This window comes from Lithobates pipiens, unplaced genomic scaffold, assembly GCF_037356315.1.
Source record: "Lithobates pipiens isolate NorthernLeopardFrog02 unplaced genomic scaffold, aLitPip1_a1.2 Scaffold_8, whole genome shotgun sequence".
In the NCBI taxonomy this organism is placed as follows: Eukaryota; Metazoa; Chordata; class Amphibia; order Anura; family Ranidae; genus Lithobates; species Lithobates pipiens.
Window position 1 is genome coordinate 199,228,664 of NW_027507903.1, and position 19,629 is coordinate 199,248,292.

The window sequence follows — 19,629 nt, forward strand, 5'->3', positions numbered from 1 at the left end:
GCTGCAGATGGAGGGATGGGCATGTCATATCTGAAAACCTGTTGAAAACCTATGTTTCAAACCAGCAATTCCTAGTCACCACTTATTAACCACTTCTCTACCACACTATAGCCAAAAAACAGCTACAGCGTGGATGTACAGTTGTGAGGGTGAGTCCATGGACGTTCTCCCAACAATGAGCTATCCGCATGCACCAGGGGACATCGAAAGTGTCTGTGATCACTGTGTGACTTGGACAATGTGATTATTTTAAAGGGGGTGATTCTTTTCTATACACACTGTAAATGTCACGTTTGTCCCTCCACTTCACAGCCAACAATTCTTTGATCTGCAAACTCGTGAACTCCCCGTTTTGTAGTTTTGCATTCACCAGCCTTGCCACTCATAGTTGTTTGTTTTCTTCAGTTGAAATACCAAGGACTATAAGGCTCGGTTCACACAGGGGCAACACGACTTTTGGAGGCAACTTGGACGTGACTTGACCTGACTTGACCTGACGTGACTTGATGTGACTTGATGTGACTTGACGTGACTTGACGTGACTTGGACGCGACTTACAACACTACTCCAGGCCAGGCGACTTGCCGTGGCCAATCAGAGAATGAGTTCTCAGGGGGGAACTACTTTTGAGAGCTGATAATTCTCTGAGAGTCGCCTCTGTATAGACAGAGATCCGACTTGGAGGCGACCTCCATTGAAATCAATGGGTACCAGTCGCCTACAAGTCGGATTGAAGTAGTACAGGAACCTTTTCTGAAGTCGGAGCGACTTCAGTAGCGTGCATTAAGACGGCTCTCATTCACTTACATTGATTTCTACATGTTGTGCGACCTCAGGTGACTTGGGCGACTTGAAGTCGGATCTGAGTCGCCCCTGTGTGAACCGGCACTTAATTCTCCAGGAAAGCTCTTTTCACGCTGAGCCAATCAAAAAGACCATAGCTGATCACAGTTGAAAGTCAAATGGCTTTGTGTGCTATTGAGAAGGTGATTGAGTTTACAAGAAATGTTTAGGAGAGGATGGATCCTTTTCCCAACTCAGGGAATCTGGTTTTGAATTTTTTTTATTTTTTATTTTTTAATTCGGACATGATGTTATATCTTTCACTTGGATGTTAGAAGTTGAAATGAGTAAATACAGCTGGATACAACAAAAACTGTGTTTGTCTTTATTTCAGGCTACAAAGCAATATAATGTTATTATTTTAAAGGGGTGATTCTTTTCTATAGCCATTGTGTATGCTTTCCTCAATACACAATGACACCTCTGTGGAAATCCTCGAAAGGAATGGCCAGTCCAGAAACCCAAATGTGCCCATTAATACAATATGTCCTTGGGTAGACAATTATAATGATCAGATGATCCAGCCCTATCTGGCAACAAGAAGGAACCACCACTGGTACTTGTAAGCTCCATTTGCCTCTTCAATTTTTGTCAATGTATATTGTCAATTTATATTTCCTATGTTATGTAAATCCACTGAAAGACCCAAACCCTTTCCTAGATATAAGGAGGAAATCATCACTGCCCTTGTGTACCAGGAAGGCCCACCAGAAAACATTTTCTCAGATGCAGTGCGCAGACTCCACGAACGCCATTTTACAAATAAAGTCCCTCCCACAAAAAACAGGCCAAAAACGTCAAAGCAAAAATGTTAGGTATGCTCCAGAGGGGGAGTTAGATGAGACAGAATTCATTATTGTCCCTAATGTCCTTTCCAACCTGGTCTATACATAGGTGACTTTACAATATTAGTGAAGTACGAAAAATGCAATTCTGACTTCCTGCCATTTCCCCCATGTGACCATTTTCTGGGTATTTCCACTGTCCTGGTGCTCCACGGCCTTCAAAACTGTGATAGGTAGTCAGAAATATAGATCTGTAATTTATGCCCTTAGACTGCCTGAAGGATCTGTCTATAAAAGTGCTCCTTGGATGTCTCGTGTCTCTATGTGGCCAGGCTGTGGAAAAGCCTCACGTGGCAATTCCTTGGACTGTTTACGCACTAAAAAAGCACCGGGAACATCACAGCTTTCATTTCAGTAGGGTAATTTTTGGGGGTATTTGTATTATCCTGGCATTTTAGGGGCTCAAGAAATGAGATAGGCAGTTAGTACATCAGAATAGATTAGGGATGCACCGAAATTTCGGCCGCCGAAACATATCAGCCGAAAATGCTCTTTTCGGCAATTTGTCGAAAGAGAAAAACGTCCGAAAATGGGCAGGGCTCTGCCCCCCCCCGCCCCTGATGCCGCCCATCATGTGGGTGTCCTATAGTGCAGGAGAGCCACCTCCGCCGCCTATTTGATAACAGCGCCGGGAACATCACAGCTTTCATTTCAGTAGCTGTGTGTTCCCGGCCACGCCGTCACATACAACCCCTCCCCCTTGTCCGGGCACTTTGATAGACAGATCTGTCCCAGGATTGGACGGAGGATCTGTCTATAAAAGTGCCCAGACAAGGGGGAGGGGCTGTATGTGATGGCGTGGCCGGGAACACACAGCTACTGAAATGAAAGCTGTGATGTTCCCGGCGCTGTTATCAAACAGGCGGCGGAGGTGGCTTTCCTCTCTTCCCTGCACAGGCAGGCTACAAGGGGGGGAGACACTCTGGCTGCAATATGGGGGAGGGAGACACTCTGGCTGCAGTATGGGGGAGGGAGACACTCTGGCTGCAGTATGGGGGAGAGAGACACTCTTGCTGCAATATGGGGGAGGAAGACACTCTGGCTGCAATATGGGGGGACGCTGGCTGCAATATGGGGTGGTTGACACTGGCTGGCTGCAATATGGGGGGGACACTGGTGAGGCTGCATTGATCTCTTGTATCATGTCCCCAGTCTCTGACCATCTCCTGTACCATGTCCCCAGTCTCTGACCATCTCCTGTACCATGTCCCCAGTCTCTGATCATCTCCTGTACCATGTCCCCAGTCTCTGACCGTCTCCTGTACTGAGTCCCCAGTCTCTGACCATCTCCTGTACCATGTCCCCAGTCTCTGACCATCTCCTGTACCATGTCCCCAGTCTCTGACCATCTCCTGTACCATGTCCCCAGTCTTTGACCATCTCCTGTACCATGTCCCCAGTATCTGACCATCTCCTGTATAAAAATATATTTTTTTAAATATGTTTCGTATCGGTGCTGTTTCGGTATCGGTTTCGGTTTTCGGCCTAGTGTATTTTTCATTTTCGGCATTAAAAAACCCATTCGGTGCATCCCTAGATTAGATACATTTTCAATAATACATAGCATAGCTTGTAGACTCTATAACTTTCACACAGACTAAATAATATACATTGATTTGGGTTATTTATACCAAATATATGTAGCAGTATACATTTTGGCCTACATTTATGAAGAAAATGCACCTATTTGCAAAGTTTTTTAATACAAACGTGGGGGGGTTTTTTCGACAGTTTTGGTCTTTTTTGGCTTATACTTCAAAAAACGAAAAAAAAAAAAACGGTGGTAATTAAATACCACCAAAAGAAAGCTCTATCTAAAAAAAAAAAAATGAAAAAAAAACATTTGTATGGGTACACTGTTGCATGACTAATTGTTATTCAAAGTGTGAGAGCACTGAAAGTTGAAAACTGGCCAGGGCCGGAAGGAAGGATGAAGTACACACTATCAATGAACTTCTGTTGTTTTCTAACATATCGTCTGGTAAATATACTATCAAAATAATTTTGTCATATCTGTATAAATACCTGTTAATAATGTAAGAAATTTAGCGTGACCTATGTGCCACTCAGGCTCTATGTGGGGTGTATGTGGTCATTTTGCAGCTGCTGCTGGGAGTGCCGGCAAGGGATGGAGCTCATCCTAGCTCCAGCTGTAGCTCAAAGGGAACGGGGGGGGGGGGGGGTAGTCCCCTAAAGCCGCACATTCGTCCTGCCTTGTGGTAGTGTCAGAGTGGCAACCCCAGCCTGGGCTCCAACCAGGCCACACCCCCAATACAATCCCCAGAGGTGTACGGATGTGCGGCTTTTGGGATTACCTTCTTCCTTTCCCTGTAAGAAATTTAGAGCCATCCTTTATACCCTTCCTTTTTTTATTAGCGATCGGGGGCAAAATTTAAATGAATTGGGCTATTTTCTCTTCAGGTTGAATGTTATTAATCTATAAAAAATTAAAGGGTTTGGAGAAATAGCCTTAGGTGTGCACAGGGGGTGAGTGGTGCCTGGGTACACCCTAATCACTCTTAGCAGTGTAGATATCCCCAAAGTCCACTGTGCTACTGACACCATCCACTGTTCTACAGACTGACACAATCCACTGCCCTACTGACAACGCCCATGTTTTAAAATGTTTACTTTTTGAGTGTTTGTTTTGTGTGTGTGCATATACAGTGGTGTGAAAAAGTGTTTGCCCCCTTCCTCATTTTCTGTTCCTTTGCATGTTTGTCACACTTAAGTGTTTCGGAACATCAAACCAATTTAAACAATAGTCAAGGACAACACAAGTAAACACAAAATGCAATTTGTAAATGAAGGTGTTTATTATTAAAGGTGAAAAAAAATCCAAACCATCATGGCCCTGTGTGAAAAAGTGATTGCCCCCCTTGTTAAAACATACTATAACTGTGGTTGTCCACACCTGAGTTCAATTTCTCTAGCCACACCCAGGCCTGATTATTGCCACACCTGTTCACAATCAAGGAATCACTTAAATAGGAGCTGCTTGACACAGTAAGGTCCACCAGAAGATCCTTAAAAGCTACACATCATGCCGAGACCCAAAGAAATTCAGGAACAATTGAGAAAGAAAGTAATTGAGATCTATCAGTCTGGAAAGGGTTATAAAGCCATTTCCAAAGCTTTGGGAATCCAGCGAACCACAGTGAGAGCCATTATCCACAAATGGCGAAGACATGGAACAGTGGTGAACCTTCCCAGGAGTGGCCGGCCGCCCAAAATTACCCCAAGAGCGCAGCGATGACTCATCCAAGAGGTCACAAAAGACCCCACAACAACGTCCAAGGAACTGCAGGCCTCACTTGCCTCAGTTAAGGTCAGCGTTCATGCCTCCACCATCAGGAAAAGACTGGGCAAAAATGGCCTGCATGGCAGAGTTCCAAGGAGAAAACCACTGCTGAGCAAAAAGAACATCAAAGCTCGTCTCAATTTCTCCACAACACATCTTGATGATCCCCAAGACTTTTGGGACAACATTCTGTGGACCGATGAGACAAAAGTGGAACTCTTTGGAAGGTGTGTGTCCAAGTATATCTGGCGTAGAAGGAACACTGCATTTCATAAAAAAAAACATTATACCAACAGTAAAATATGGTGGTGGTAGTGTGATGTCTGGGGCTGTTTTGCTGCTTCAGGACCTGGAAGACTTGCCGTGATAAAAGGAACTATGAATTCTGCTGTCTACCAAGAGATCCTGAAGGAGAATGTCCGACCATCTGTTCGTGTACTCAAGCTGAAACGAACTTGGGTTCTGCAGCAGGACAATGATCCTAAACACACCAGCAAGTCCACCAACGAATGGCTGAAGAAAAACAAAATGAAGACTTTGGAGTGGCCTAGCCAAAGTCCTGACCTGAATCCTATTGAGATGTTGTGGTATGACCTTAAAAAGGCCGTTCATGCTCGAAAACCCTCTAATGTAACTGAATTAGGACAATTCTGCAAAGATGAGTGGGCCAAAATTCCTCCAGGACGCTGTAAAAGCCTCATTGCACGTTATCGCAAACGCTTGGTTGCAGTTGTTGCTGCTAAGGGTGGCCCAACCAGTTATTAGGTTTAGGGGGCAATCACTTTTTCACACAGGGCCATGATGGTTTGGATTTTTTTTCACCTTTAATAATAAACACCTTCATTTACAAATTGCATTTTGTGTTTACTTGTGTTGTCCTTGACTATTGTTTAAATTGGTTTGATGTTCCGAAACACTTAAGTGTGACAAACATGCAAAGGAACAGGAACTGTATATATATATATATATATATATATATATATATATACACACACAGGAATGTGTGTTTGAGTTTAGGGGTGCACACCCTAATGCAATAGGATGTGCACACCTATGGAAATACCATATTATGGGATATAGATGGAACCGATGATCATGGTAAATTACTAAAGTATTTGTTTCCCAAAATGATCAGCTCTTTCTAGTGGACATAATGTACTTTTTTACTGATTCACTCTATTGTTTATGAATGAATTACATTAAACTTGAAGATAAAAATTTCATCGTAACTAACATGCAAGTGTGCCCACATTAACACAGAATGAATGTACATTCAGTTTCACAGGATAAATAGTTCTGCAGTTTTTTTTTGTTTTTTTTTTTTACTTTTTTTAACCACTTCAGCCCCGGACCAATTAACAGCCTAAGGACCAGAGGTCTTTTTACAATTTCGCACTGCACTGCTTTAACTGGTAATTGCGCGGTCATGCAATGTTGTACCCAAACGAAATTTGTGTCCTTTTCTTCCCACAAATAGAGCTTTCTTTTGGTGGTATTTGATTGCCTCTGTGATTTTTATTTTTTGCGATATAAATGGAAAAAGACTGAAAATTTTGAGAAAAAAAGATATTTTCTACTTTTTGTTATAAGAAAAATCGAATAAACTAAATTTTAGTCATACATTTAGGGCAAAATGTATTCAGCCACATGTCTTTAGTAAAAAAAAATGTCAATAAGCATATATTTTTTGGTTTGCGCAAAAGTTATAGCGTCTACAAACTAGAGTACATTTTTTGGAATTTACACAGCTTTTAATTTATGACTGTCTATCTCATTTCTTGAGGTGCTAAAATGGCAGGGCAGTACAACCCCCCCCCCCCCAAATGACCCCATTTTGGAAAGTAGACACCACAAGGAAATTTCTGAGAGGCATGTTGAGCCCATTGAATATTTTTTTTTTGTCCCAAGTGATTGAATAATGACACAAAAAAAAAAAAAAAAAAGTTTACAAAAAGTTGTCACTAAATGATATATTGCTCACACATGCCATAGTTATATGTGGAATTGCACCCCAAAATATATTCTGCTACTTCTCCTGAGTACGGGGATACCACATATGTGGGACTTTTTGGGAGTCTAGCCGCGTACGGCACCCCGAAAACCAATCACTGCCTTCAGGATTTCTAAGGGTGCAAATTTTTGATTTCACTCCTCACTACCTATTTCGAAGGCCATAAAATGCCAAAATAACACAAAACCCCCCCCAAATGACCCCATTTTGGAAAGTAGACACCCCAAGGAAATTTCTGAGAGGCATGTTCAGTGGGAGGAAGCTTCTCATTCGCCAGGAGCGATTGAGAGGGGATGGCCAGAAACCAACGGCCATCTCCTCATCCCGGATCGCTCCTGAAGCGAACCGGACCGCCGTATATACATGTACGTGCTTGTGCCTGTACATGCCATTATAATGACGTACATTGGCATGCGGCGGTCCTTAAGTGGTTAATTACTACACCCCTTAGTGTCTATTTTGTAGAGAAGAAGATAGTGAGAGGTTTTATTAAGCAGTTCAGCAACAGACAACTGGGCAGGGCTGACAGCACTCAGTCCACAAAAGTTGTGCACTGTCAACCCCCAACAGGAATTAGGAGCTGCATAAAGTTCCAGTAGATGAACAGGTATTTTTCTGTACCTGCGGGGTCTTTAACGGGATAACATATGAGCAAATATACAGCATGTTTTCTGCTTTGCCCTGACACACACTTTAAATTTACTTGTATTTGTAGGGGATTATCATAGAATTTTTTGTTTTGTTTTTAGAGGCTTTTTTGTTCTTTGATCCATTCCCTGATGTGAGTGTGTGTTTACTGACAGTAGGCATCTACTGTAAATGAGTATATATAAATGAGACCCATGTTACAGATATACAACATTGTAGAAATATTTAAGATATTTACATCTGTGTGCTTCAATGTCCAGATCCTGTTGACCAAGGAATTAAATGCATGTTGCACAATGCTTGCAGAAGGAATGAATGTATTTACCCTCAGGCAGTTCAAAGCAAACTTTGTTAATTGGTGTGTTTAGGATTTTTATTCTTTTTTTTTTTTTTACCATTGTACTAAATAACATACGTCAGCACTTGTACTCCTTGTTAATACAGGTCTACAAGGAGATGATGTTCCTCAGTACATGTCAGAAAATGCATGTTTTCAAAATAAACTTTTTTTTTTTTTTTGCGCAAAAATAAAAAAAGAATGTTCTGAAATAAATATACTGTTTAAATTAATGTGAAATATTTTGAACATACATGGCTCTGTTTTTTAACTTTGTTTTCTTTTTAACTTTGCTGCTTTAAAATAAATGTATATACACTATGGTGGTTATTTTCCAAAAGGCAAATCCACTTTGCACTACAAGTACACTTGAAATTGCACTGAAAGTGCACTTGGAAGTGCAGTTGCTCTAAATCTGAGCGGTAGATCTGAAATGAGTGGAAGCTCTGCTAATTTAATTATCCAATCCTGTGCAAGCTAAAATGCTGTTTTTTATTTTTTGCATGTCCCCCTCGGATCTACAGCCACTCTACTTCCAAGTGCGCTTTCAGTGCAATTTCAAGTGCACTTTTCACTTGTAGTGCAAAGTGGATTTGCCTTTAGTAAATAACTCCCTAAATTACCAAAAGTATTGGGATGCCTGCCTTTACATGCACATGAAAGTCAATAGCATCCCAGTCTTAGTCCGTAGGGTTCAACATTGAATTGGCCCACCCTAGGGCCACAAGGTTTAGTAGTGTCTATGTGAATGTTTGACCATGGATGAGCGAGTTTGGGGTGGAGGAACTTGACTGGCCTGCACCTGATAGAACACCTTTGGGATGAATTAGAGCGGAGACTGCGAGCCAGGCTTTCTCGTCCAACATCAGCGCCTGACCTCACAAATGCGCTTCTAGAAGAATGGTCAAACATTCCCATAGACACACTCATATACCTTATGGACAGTCTTCCCAGAAGAGTTGAAACTGTTATAGCTGCAAAGGGTGGGCCAACTCATCATTGAACCCTACGGACGAAGACAGGGATGCCATTAAAGTTTATGTGCGTGTAAAGGCAGGCGTCCCAGAAACAAATAAGACATTTAACAATAAAATGTTTTTTTTGTTTTTTTTTTGCCTAGCCATGATATAAAATGTATTTATTCATTTTAAGCAGCAAATAAAGATTGTAACATCTGGATCAACTGTAGATATAGGATTGTATTTTTTTGCCTTCTATTGGTTGAACTGGATTGACTCTTCTCAACCAGACTAACTATGTAACTATGCAACAATTAAACCCAAACTGCTATGTTGCTTAGCTAGCTATGATCTACCTCTATCTAGCTATACATATATATATATATAAATATATATATATGTATGTGTGTGTGTGTATATATATATATATATATATATATACATATATATTTGTTTTTGTTATATATATATATATATATATCTGTGTGTGTGTGTAGATATATATATCTGTGTGTGTGTGTGTGTAGATATGTACATATTTTATATATAGAAATATACAGTATACTGTAGAATCTCATAGCTAAAAAACATAACAGTTTTGGGTTTGATGTTAAATGCCTTATTTGTTCCAACCATATTTTATTTTTTTTAATAAAAAGGTAGCGTCATTTTGTTCCCCACTGCAGAGAATTTCTATTTCCCTGGTAGGAAAGAATTTGAGCAGCTGCTTCTAGATCTTACTTGCAGAATTAACAGCTTCTGCTGATTCTCCCTCCACCCTCTCCCCCTCCTCCTGCACAGCCTTTGTGTCAGCCTTAGTGCTAAGAGAAGTAGCTATGCTTTGCCCAGACAGAGAATGGCACCGCTGTTGCTATTTCCACTACAATATACCGAGGTGAAGGGTATTTTCCTTTGTTCTGAAAATTCTGAAGACATTGGAGCTGGTCTAAAACAAGTTCTTCTTTTTTTGTTTTTTACTTCTTAAGCACCCTCTCTGTTGTTCTAAATGGCTGCAGACAGACGCCTATGAGGGCACATAGCAAGGTGTGATAATTGTGTAGAGTGACATTAGATAAAGAGATACAGTATAGAAGGGAGGAGAGAAGCTGTCTCGTTTACAAACCCTACACAGGCGCAGAGAATGGTCTTGTAAAGCCTGCAGGCGGGGCTCTTCACTACTTTCCTCCATGCACAGCAGTGACAGCAGCAGTACAACCAGAGACAAGCAGCTTCAGAGGCAAAGGTCCTTCTCCTCCTGCACCTTGACAACTAAAAAAAAAGATCCTGATCGTTTCCTCACCTCTCTGCAACTCAAACAAAGGAAAATCCAATGGGAACGTCATGTCTCTCTTGCCACGAAAGCCTTTTGTGGCCGTCTTTTAACGTCCAGCCTTTAATCTGATCCGATGACATCCCTGCAACCTGTTTACAGTGAGCCGGGGAGGGATTATTTTCATTTGTGATTATTGGGAAGAGAAAGACCTATGTCTTGGTGTATTTGCAATGAAGCAGAGAAAGAAAATTTAAATGAGCAGCCGGAGTAAAGCTAACAGTTCTTACAAAAGACTGTGGCACAAAAAGGGTGGAGCCCTCATATTTATGTGGATGTGCAGCAATAGCTTACTATAACTTTTCTCCTACCAGTGTGAACACCTATGCTAGGCTGAGGACACTGCCCTAACCTGCAGGTGAATTTCCATGATGATTTAATAGTGTAAGGTGCAGTATACTTGCAAAGAAAGGTGATACTCAAAACCGGAGAAGTGTCATTTGCAACATATTTGTATTCTTGTCTCTTTTTGCTGCTTTTGTCTGGTGCACCAAGATCAAGTGACATGCATGGAAGAGCAATTTTTTTTATTTTTTATTGACTGAATGTTCTACTTGAAACATGCAGTTATCATTTTACTCAATATTTTTGTTCTTTGGAGCTACATTAGTGAGCAATCAAAAATTACAGAAAGATCTAAACACTGTGCAAGGAGATGGATCAAGATGGTGCCACGGTGTATATTCCCACTTTAACAAAGTTTCTTTAGGAAAGACATCCAATCAAACTTTTGACTGGAACTCTCCCCATGAAGGATTTTTTAGGAATCTTATTTGTCAATTTATACATGGGAGCTTAAGTAAACCTAAGGAACCTGTATTGACTGAACAGAAGGTACACCGGCCAAGTGACATGCAAGAAGCAGACAGAACTCCATCACCAAATATGCAATCTGATACCTTTTTCTGGGAGCATAGAAAGGTGAACAACACATCCATGGAAACCAGGTATACTGAGCAACAAAATAACAAGGATCAGGTTATGATTCACAGGCAGGCTAGGAATAAAAGGGAAACATACGAGTGGCAATGGAAGAAAAGCAATGAAAACTCCAGTAAATCCAACAACGAAAAAAAGTTCTATGCGGACTGGAATGAAACTTTACAAAGTCCGGTTGCAGGAAAAGAGACAGAACCGCATGCCTTGTCCTTAAACGGATCTATTCCCTTTGCTACAAATGATCTTAAAGTGTTTTCTGACAACATGGAGGTTAATCAAGCATTGGTACCAAAAAATACAACCAACAATAAAAAATTACACATAAAGAACCCATTTTATCCATTGACAGAAGATTCATATGGTGCCTATGCAGTTATGTGTTTATCTATTATCATTTTTGTAATTGGCATAATGGGCAATATGGCTGTAATGTGTATAGTCTGCCACAATTACTATATGAGAAGTATATCCAATTCACTTTTGGCAAATTTGGCCTTCTGGGACTTTTTGATTATCTTTTTCTGCCTTCCACTTGTGATATTTCACGAACTTACTAAAAAATGGCTACTGGAAGACCTGTCTTGCAAGATCATACCGTACATAGAGGTAATAATTATGACTTTTATAACACATGTTGTTTGACATTTCAAAAGTAAATACTTTATTATTATCCAGACTCCTTTAGGCATTTGTCATTTACAATTCAGTGGACGTTCTAAGTGTTTATTTACCTCGGTGACCTCTATGTGGGTTGAGAGGTCATTCTGGCCAAAAGTAATATTTAGTGTTAGGCTAAGCCAGTTGGTTTCTTGTATTTCTTGTGTCTTTAGGAACAAGCTTTTCTAACATTCTAACTAGCTGTGTCCCCATTAACCTTGGAGTTTCACTTCTTTTGCCAAAAAAATAAAAATAAAAACAGGTGTTCATACCTCTGTCCAGGTGTACAGACTCGAAAAGCACAAAGATCTCACCACTGAAGCACGTGAAAGACGTGAAACTCACCAGTTGAATACTTGAGAGATATAAACTGCTGGGTGATTAAATTCTTCAGCCTGCAGACAAGATAAATTAACTGAAATTTGGTTTTAGGTGAATCAACCCTTTGCCTTGGTATTTGCTTAAAAGCGTAAATGCTTATTTTATCTTATGGTAAATGCTTACTTTGTCGTAATTGTAATATTCATGCTTAAATTTTAGCAATCAAAGTCAAAAACAGAAAACTTGGTGCTTGCATGCTGTTGTAGAACTGCATCTCCCAGCAAGTCCTTCAACTATGGTATACGTGTATCATGCTGTCATGGAACTACAAGTCCCAGTACAGTCTATGATTCCAAAATAAGACTGGGATGATATTCTGTTTCTTGTAGTTTTTTGGCAGCTACAAGCAATAGATTGACAAATTCTGACCTAGAGTGACAATCGCTACATATGTAATTTTAGTTTCTATTGTACTCTTTTATAAACATGTTTTGTCTGTCAATCATTGCAATTTATGCACTTGCCATTATAACTATTATTGATCACATAAAACAGAATTGTACTTGATAAGTTATAGCAGGCACATTATCCAGCAATAGAAATACATGGATAAAAGGCTGCCAAAATCTTGTCTGAGCCTAGAAATTAAATATGGACTCCTGAAGCTGTTTGCCTGCTTGCACTTGCTATGCATATTTGTTCCTTATTTAAAAAGTGACCAGCTTTAGAACAGTGCCAGTTTTTTGGTATTCACCCTGTAGCTCTGCCAAGTTCCCAGTTTACTGGCTGTACTCCACTGTCATTCACATTGTGCATGATTGGAAAACAAAAGAAGTGTCACTGAATGTCAACCATCATGTGCATTGCCAGCAGTGGCCTGTACATTTTAGGTTCCTGTTATGATTGTATTATATAAATGCCGAACAATTCCAATAAGCTGTAATAATGTACACAGAGTGATTTTTAACCCAGCTCCTAGTATGTAGGTGGAATTTGCATTTTTTTTACAGTTTCTTCACAGGCTCAGACTTGCTGCGCTTATTTGCTTCCAGTGAATGTTCTTTTCAGTTTATACATAGCTATATATTTGTATTCTGTGTGTGTCTGTCATGGCCAAATCTGTACAAATCATGGGATTTCCATGTGAAAACAGATACAGTAAGCTGTATGTTCTTGTGCATAAAAGTATGTGCTCTAAACAGAAGCTCTTGTATGCTTAGTTCAACCATACATGTTAAGACTAGGCTTCCTGTCCCCACTGCAGCAGGCAGACCATCCTTAAGCCCCGTACACACGATCAGAAATTCTGCCAGCAAAAGTCGGATCTGAGCCTTTGGTCAGAAATTCCGACCATGTGTATGCTCCATTGGACTCCAGCCAGCAAAAGATTGAGAGCAGGTTCTCTATTTTTCGGTCGGGAAAAGGTTCCGATTGGAAATTCCAATCGTCCGTACAAATTCTGACGCGCAAAATTCCTACGCATGCTCGGAAACAATTTGACGCATGCTCGGAATCATTGAACTTCATTTTCTCGGCTCATTGTAGCGTTGTACGTCACCGCGTTCTTTATGGACGAAAGTTCACAGAACTTTTGTGTGACCGTGTTTATGCAAGTCAAGCTTGAGCGGAATTCCGTCCGAAAAATCATCCAAGTTTTTTCCGTCCGAAAATCCGTTCGTGTGTACGGGGCATAAGAGTTCTTCTATTCATATATTTGGCCAAATTTTACAGATATAATATATATACCTGCTCCAGAATTTTGGATGCCTAGACATCACAGAATAAGAATTGGTGAAAAATGACTAAGAATACATGCAGATGTGTTTACCATACAAATGAACTTTCCACACCATGTGACTGATATCCAAGTAAGTATCAATATAATGATGGTATGGTGCTCTCCATAATTGGACCAACATTGAGAAAATGGGACCAAAATAATCTGTGGTCTTCTTATAGTCCATACACAGATATCAGGCCTTTATGTCTATTTCTTTATGTCTATTCTGCCGAAAACTATCCCATATATTAGTCAAATTGGCTTCTGCTGTCAGGAAAAATCTTGTGGCCGGAGTGATTGAATAGTAGCTACTGCTGGCCCATTTTGTATTAGGCAATTTTTATCAGAGAAATGGGTATTTAGGTATTTCAGATTGGGCATTTATTTATATGGATCTGGATGCAATAAAATCTGGTTCAGTCTCTACATTTTATAGGTAAGTCATGAGGGCAGATCCCTTCTCAAGGATGTTTATTTTCAGCCAAATTTAAGTAATGCAAGTTTTAATTTTATCACTTCTACCTGCACCAACCAGGATTTTTTAAATTGAATCTCCCACTTGTTTTACAGGCTTAGAATGTTTTAAAATGATAAAAAGGTATCCGTTTTGTTAAACCCGCTCTCTGTTGCTGCAGTGGTGATAGCATATGTCTCATGTATTCATTTTAAGCAAATATTAATGCAACTTATTCTATCTATGCCCTTCAGAACATGCATTGATCTGTTTTCACCTGTAGCAACCAAGGTGAAATTGGCTCTATCCACCACCCTTTCATAGCGATGTAGAGATATTGCCTTATACAGGGTAGATTTTTTATTTATTTTTTTGGAATAAACTTTGAGTTTTCTAATCATAAGAAAATACAGAGTTCCAAGATAGAGATAAGGATCAGGATTGCTGTATAACAGTTAAGTTTACCATTACATCAAGAGATATCTTGTCATGTTAGAATGCGACATGTTATGACATTGTAAGGAGATGGTATAGAATAAAAGTGGTACCTCTTCCCCTCCACCTTCATCCGGCCAGGTAAGGTGGGAAGAAGTGGAGGGGGGGGGGGGGGGATCCAGGAGGGTAGCCTGCAAAAACAAAAGGGCTCTTGAGTAGCTATCTTAATAGTGCATTTTAGATATTTTAATTATTTTAAAATAGATATAAACCTAATTACGAAAACTGCAAGCTTTAACGTGCTAATATTTAAAAAAAAATGTTAGTCTTTTTAAGTAGGCAGCTTTTATAAAAAAGGAATAACTGAAGATACTGCCATAAAGGTCCCTTTTAGGCATTTCCTATTATGTGGGAACAACTTTCCATTGTGCTCATACAGTGTCAACCTATGACATGTGCCCCAATGGAGATTACAAGTGGCCATGCTGACACACTTTACATAGGCATGGTCAGTGTTACTTTCAGGAAGTTGTTTCTGAGCCACTGATGTGCAGCTCACGCTGTAGCAAGTGCATGTAGACAGGAAGTGACTAGACAATGCTGGTGGAGATCGGTAGCACTGAGCTATAAATAATGTTTAAAAAACATATTTCAATTGTTTGCACAGTGCTTTAGCAAACTAAATGTCATATATCAGAGTTTAGGTTCATTTTAAAGTGGTTTTAGCAGACCTCAAACACTTTGCGAGTTGCTATATAAAAGGGCATGATGGTTTTCCCCATTACGTAGACTTGCTGACCAGTGTGGCTAGGTAGAGCTCTGCAAACCTTTTCTCAGAGATGAATTTGCTAAGCATAGTCGTTACTGAAGTCCATTTGTGGTGAGTTTAGGTTTTCAAATGTTTCCTGATTAGAAATATTACTCCGGCATTGGCAGATTTATCCCTACTCATTACTGTAAAATGTTGTAAAAAAAAGGATGTCAAGGAAGTTTCCACTTTGAGGTGATAAGACATACACATTTTACATAAGTTGGAAAACTCCATTTCACTATCTTTTGAAAGGTCATATTTCACACTGCACAATTCATTTTTCAAACGTTTGGTTTAAATTGTTTAATTGAACAAACAAGTTGGAACACAATAACCCCAAGGCTCAAAACTATTTATCAGATCAAGAAGCATGAGTAAGAACAGCTATGCTTAAAGCAAATCTGTCACACATGAAGGAAAAACACCATGCTATACAGCAGGCGAAGATGACTCAGATTTCCACTTTATTTTGTAATGCTTCCATTTCTGGGCAATTGCCAGTGGATAATTAGCAGATTCACCATGTTTTATTGAAAAACACTGCAAACACTCCAAATCTGAATGGGCACCATATTGAGTTAGGTCTCCCAATCTTGTTCTGAGCGCGATCACTGCATCCGGACTCATGTTTGTATTGTATTTATCCCGATGCATACTTTCCCCAGTATGACTTCTGTTGTGACAGTTGTGACAGTCCTGTTTTATGCACTTTCACAGATCTGTGTCCTGTCAGATTAAAGTGGTAAGTAAAGGGTAATAGGGGTGGTCAGTGGGGGGTCCACTCTATCCCTATAAGTGCCATGTCCTTTTCTTTCTCGTGCTTTGCCCATTGGGCAGGCACTGATGATGTAACTCCCACAAATGCTCCCAGGGGTTACATGCACCACCCAAACCATTCCTGGTTTTTGTAAGATGTCAGGACTGTACACTGTACTGCAGGTATATTGCAGTTAGTGTACAGATTTTTACCTGCTGACAATTTTTAGCTTTACAGTACTTCAGCTTTACCAACTTTATTTTGCTTTTATAATCATAAATGTACCTTCGAAAAAAAATACAGCTCAGGATTCTGCTTTTAAGAAATTCTGAGACATTAGAACAGTGTCAGAAACTTACCAGAGGTGGATCCAGCGGGGACAGTGGAGCAATGCCCCCCCCACCGAGAAATTAGTGGCGGGCAGGTGGGTGAACAGGCAGGCCAGTCAGTGGGCTGGCGGGTAAGTTGGCGGACCAGTCAGCAGACCAGCAGGTGAGTAAGCGGGCAGGACAGTCAGCAGGTTGGCGCATGAGCGGGTGTACAAACCAGTCAGCAGGTGAGCGGGCAGGCAGGCCAGTCAGTGGGCCGGCGGCTGAGGGATCAGAGAGATGACATCATCTCTCACCGCCCACCTTGTATCACTGCAGTTCCGCCCTCACTGCACAGACATGGGCAGCATAGAGATTATATCATCTCTCTGCTGCCTGCCTTCACTCTGGGACACAGCAAGTGACGTGGCAAGTGACAATCTGCAACTTGTGGCAGGGAGACATGGCAAGTGACAGCCCACAACGTGTGGCAGGTGACGTGGCAAGTGACAATCCGCATCTGGCAGCAGGCAACGTGGCAAGTGACGATCTGCAACTTGTGGCAGGTGACATGACAATTGACAATCTGCATCTGGTGGCAGGCGACATGGCAGGAGACGGGCAAGTGACAAGCCACATCTGGTGGCAGGCAAGGGACAATCTGCAAATTGTGGTAGGTGACGTGGCTAGTGACGCAGCAAGTGACAATCCGCATCTAGAGGCAGGTGAAGTGGCAAGTAACAATCTGCATTTGAAGGCAGGTGATATGGCAAGTGACACACTCGGGGCTCCCACTGATTTTGCATTATGGTAAGAACTATTTCATTTTATATAACAATAGAAATAATGCGCTTCAATAATCCTGACACCATATCAACCATGGTGCTGTGATGATTGACGTGCCAACACCAACCATTGCCCTGATAACTTGCCCACAAAGAAACATATTTTCTGGCAGTGCCCCTCCCAAGACTAGACTCTGGATCCACCCCTGCAACCTACCAAATTGAATTTTACAGACACAGCCAAGTTTTTACTGGCATTTCCAAAAGTTACTAAATTTCTGTTTTAATTGGGAATTTTTAGTATATAGGCAAGCGGACAAGTACAATATGCAATTAGCAAAGTGATTTAAGGTAGGTATTGGGGCAAAAAACATATTTATTATTTTATTTTCAATATAGTTAATCAATATCTCAGAGATAGGACAGGAGGGCAAGAAATTAAGCCTGGTACACACTACATTTTTGTTTCATGCAACCTCGCAGGTTGAGAGCCGCTGTACTAACCATGCGAGGTTAGTCCAGCGATCTCCTCCGCTGAGCTTTTGTGTTCTGACAGGGGGACAGCCCCCCGCCAGAACACTCCACAGCCAATGGCAGAGAGCGCTGATCAGGAGTCAGTCGGCTGCTGGTTTTCCAGTATGCACGTCTGACATACACACAGAACAAGCACAACAAAACAACTCAAGTATCTTTTTGAGCTTTACACATTTTGCCATGTGTTTTTTCAAAACTGAGCATTTTTCTTACGCGTTTGGAGTACCTTTGACAATGGATGGCACCACAAGCATTACACACATTCACATGCTGCACAGGTGGGAATGCAGGCTTACAGATGAAACAAGTAGAGGACGTACATAATTATCTGAATGATATTGGCTATGTTAAATCTACTGTATGTTAGCAGAAAAGCCATGGGGGTATAATAACTGATGTCTGAGATGAAACAAAAAGCCAAACATAAACATAAATTTTGAGCTCCTTAAAGGCAGAGACTGATGTGAATGTACAATATATACAGCATTACATAAATTGCCAGAGCTATATAAACTTATGCAATAAATTACATGCAGTATGAAGTTAATCTTGGTCATTAAAAGCTTGCTAAAATTAATGGTGTGTAAAATGTATTAAGCCATAACAACCAATAAACTATCTGTCATTGGAATGACTGTTAAAACAATTTAAGTTTAAATCTACATGGTTAAAAAATGTTATTTGCGCATCTCTGCTGTAAAGAGCAATTCTGTGCAACAGGTGAAATCATTCAGTTAGTTGCTATTGCTGATAATAAAATATGTCAGCTGTGCTAAAGTCGCAAAGTGCACTTAATATTCCTTGAGATGAGCTCTATATAACCCACTGCAGACAAATTTGAAACGGCTTCTCACTTAAGCCCCGTACACACAATGAGATTATCGGACGAATGATCGTCCGTTTGTTTTTTTGCATGCTCAGATCGAATCTGATGAGTTTACTAAAGTCACGAAAATTCCTGTAAAACAGAAAAAAAAATCGGAAGTGATGTCACGTGTTGTAATGCATTTGTATTGCATTTTCGAATGATAGCTGTACTGATTAAATGAAAATCGTACGATTTGGCATCGTACAAAAAAAATTTTGTGCACGTCCGATAGACTAATATCAGATGAATGAACTGTCATGAACGGATCTTGAAAGCTCTGTACTAAGGATCCGATTAGCGAATGATCGATTCGAAAGTGGTATTTTGCGTACGATTTTCTGATCGTGTGTATGGGGCATTAGGGTTGGATCGGTTAGCCGTGCTGTGTAACATCCTTTCTATGCATGATGTGTGACTAACTAATTTAAACTAATTTAAATATATAAGCTAAATTCACCAGCGCTCAGAGAAAAAAAAAGAAAAATCTCTACTGCATATACCACAACATGTGTTCTAATAGTTGATTTCTACAATGCACAGCACTTTTGTACATCAAACTGTGGGGTCTGTACTTTGATGTAAAAAAGCTCTGTGTATTGTAGAAGTCAACTATTTAAACTTCCAAGGTGGGATATTATGAGTTGTGGCTGTGATGATGGATCTACTTTAAAGTTAGTGCTCACGCTGTGTTACATTAGGATTTGTT

General features: G+C 40.4%; 1 protein-coding gene across 1 annotated transcript in view; it reads left to right on the forward strand.

Moving 5' to 3' along the window:
* The first annotated feature begins 9,805 nt into the window (after positions 1-9,805).
* Positions 9,806-19,629, forward strand: part of GPR37 (G protein-coupled receptor 37) — a 45,501-nt gene continuing 35,677 nt past the window's right edge. The window contains exon 1 of the mRNA XM_077472261.1: positions 9,806-11,819. Coding sequence (XP_077328387.1) covers positions 10,836-11,819 — 984 coding nt within the window. The 5' untranslated portion in view covers positions 9,806-10,835. The remainder of the gene's footprint in view (positions 11,820-19,629) is intronic.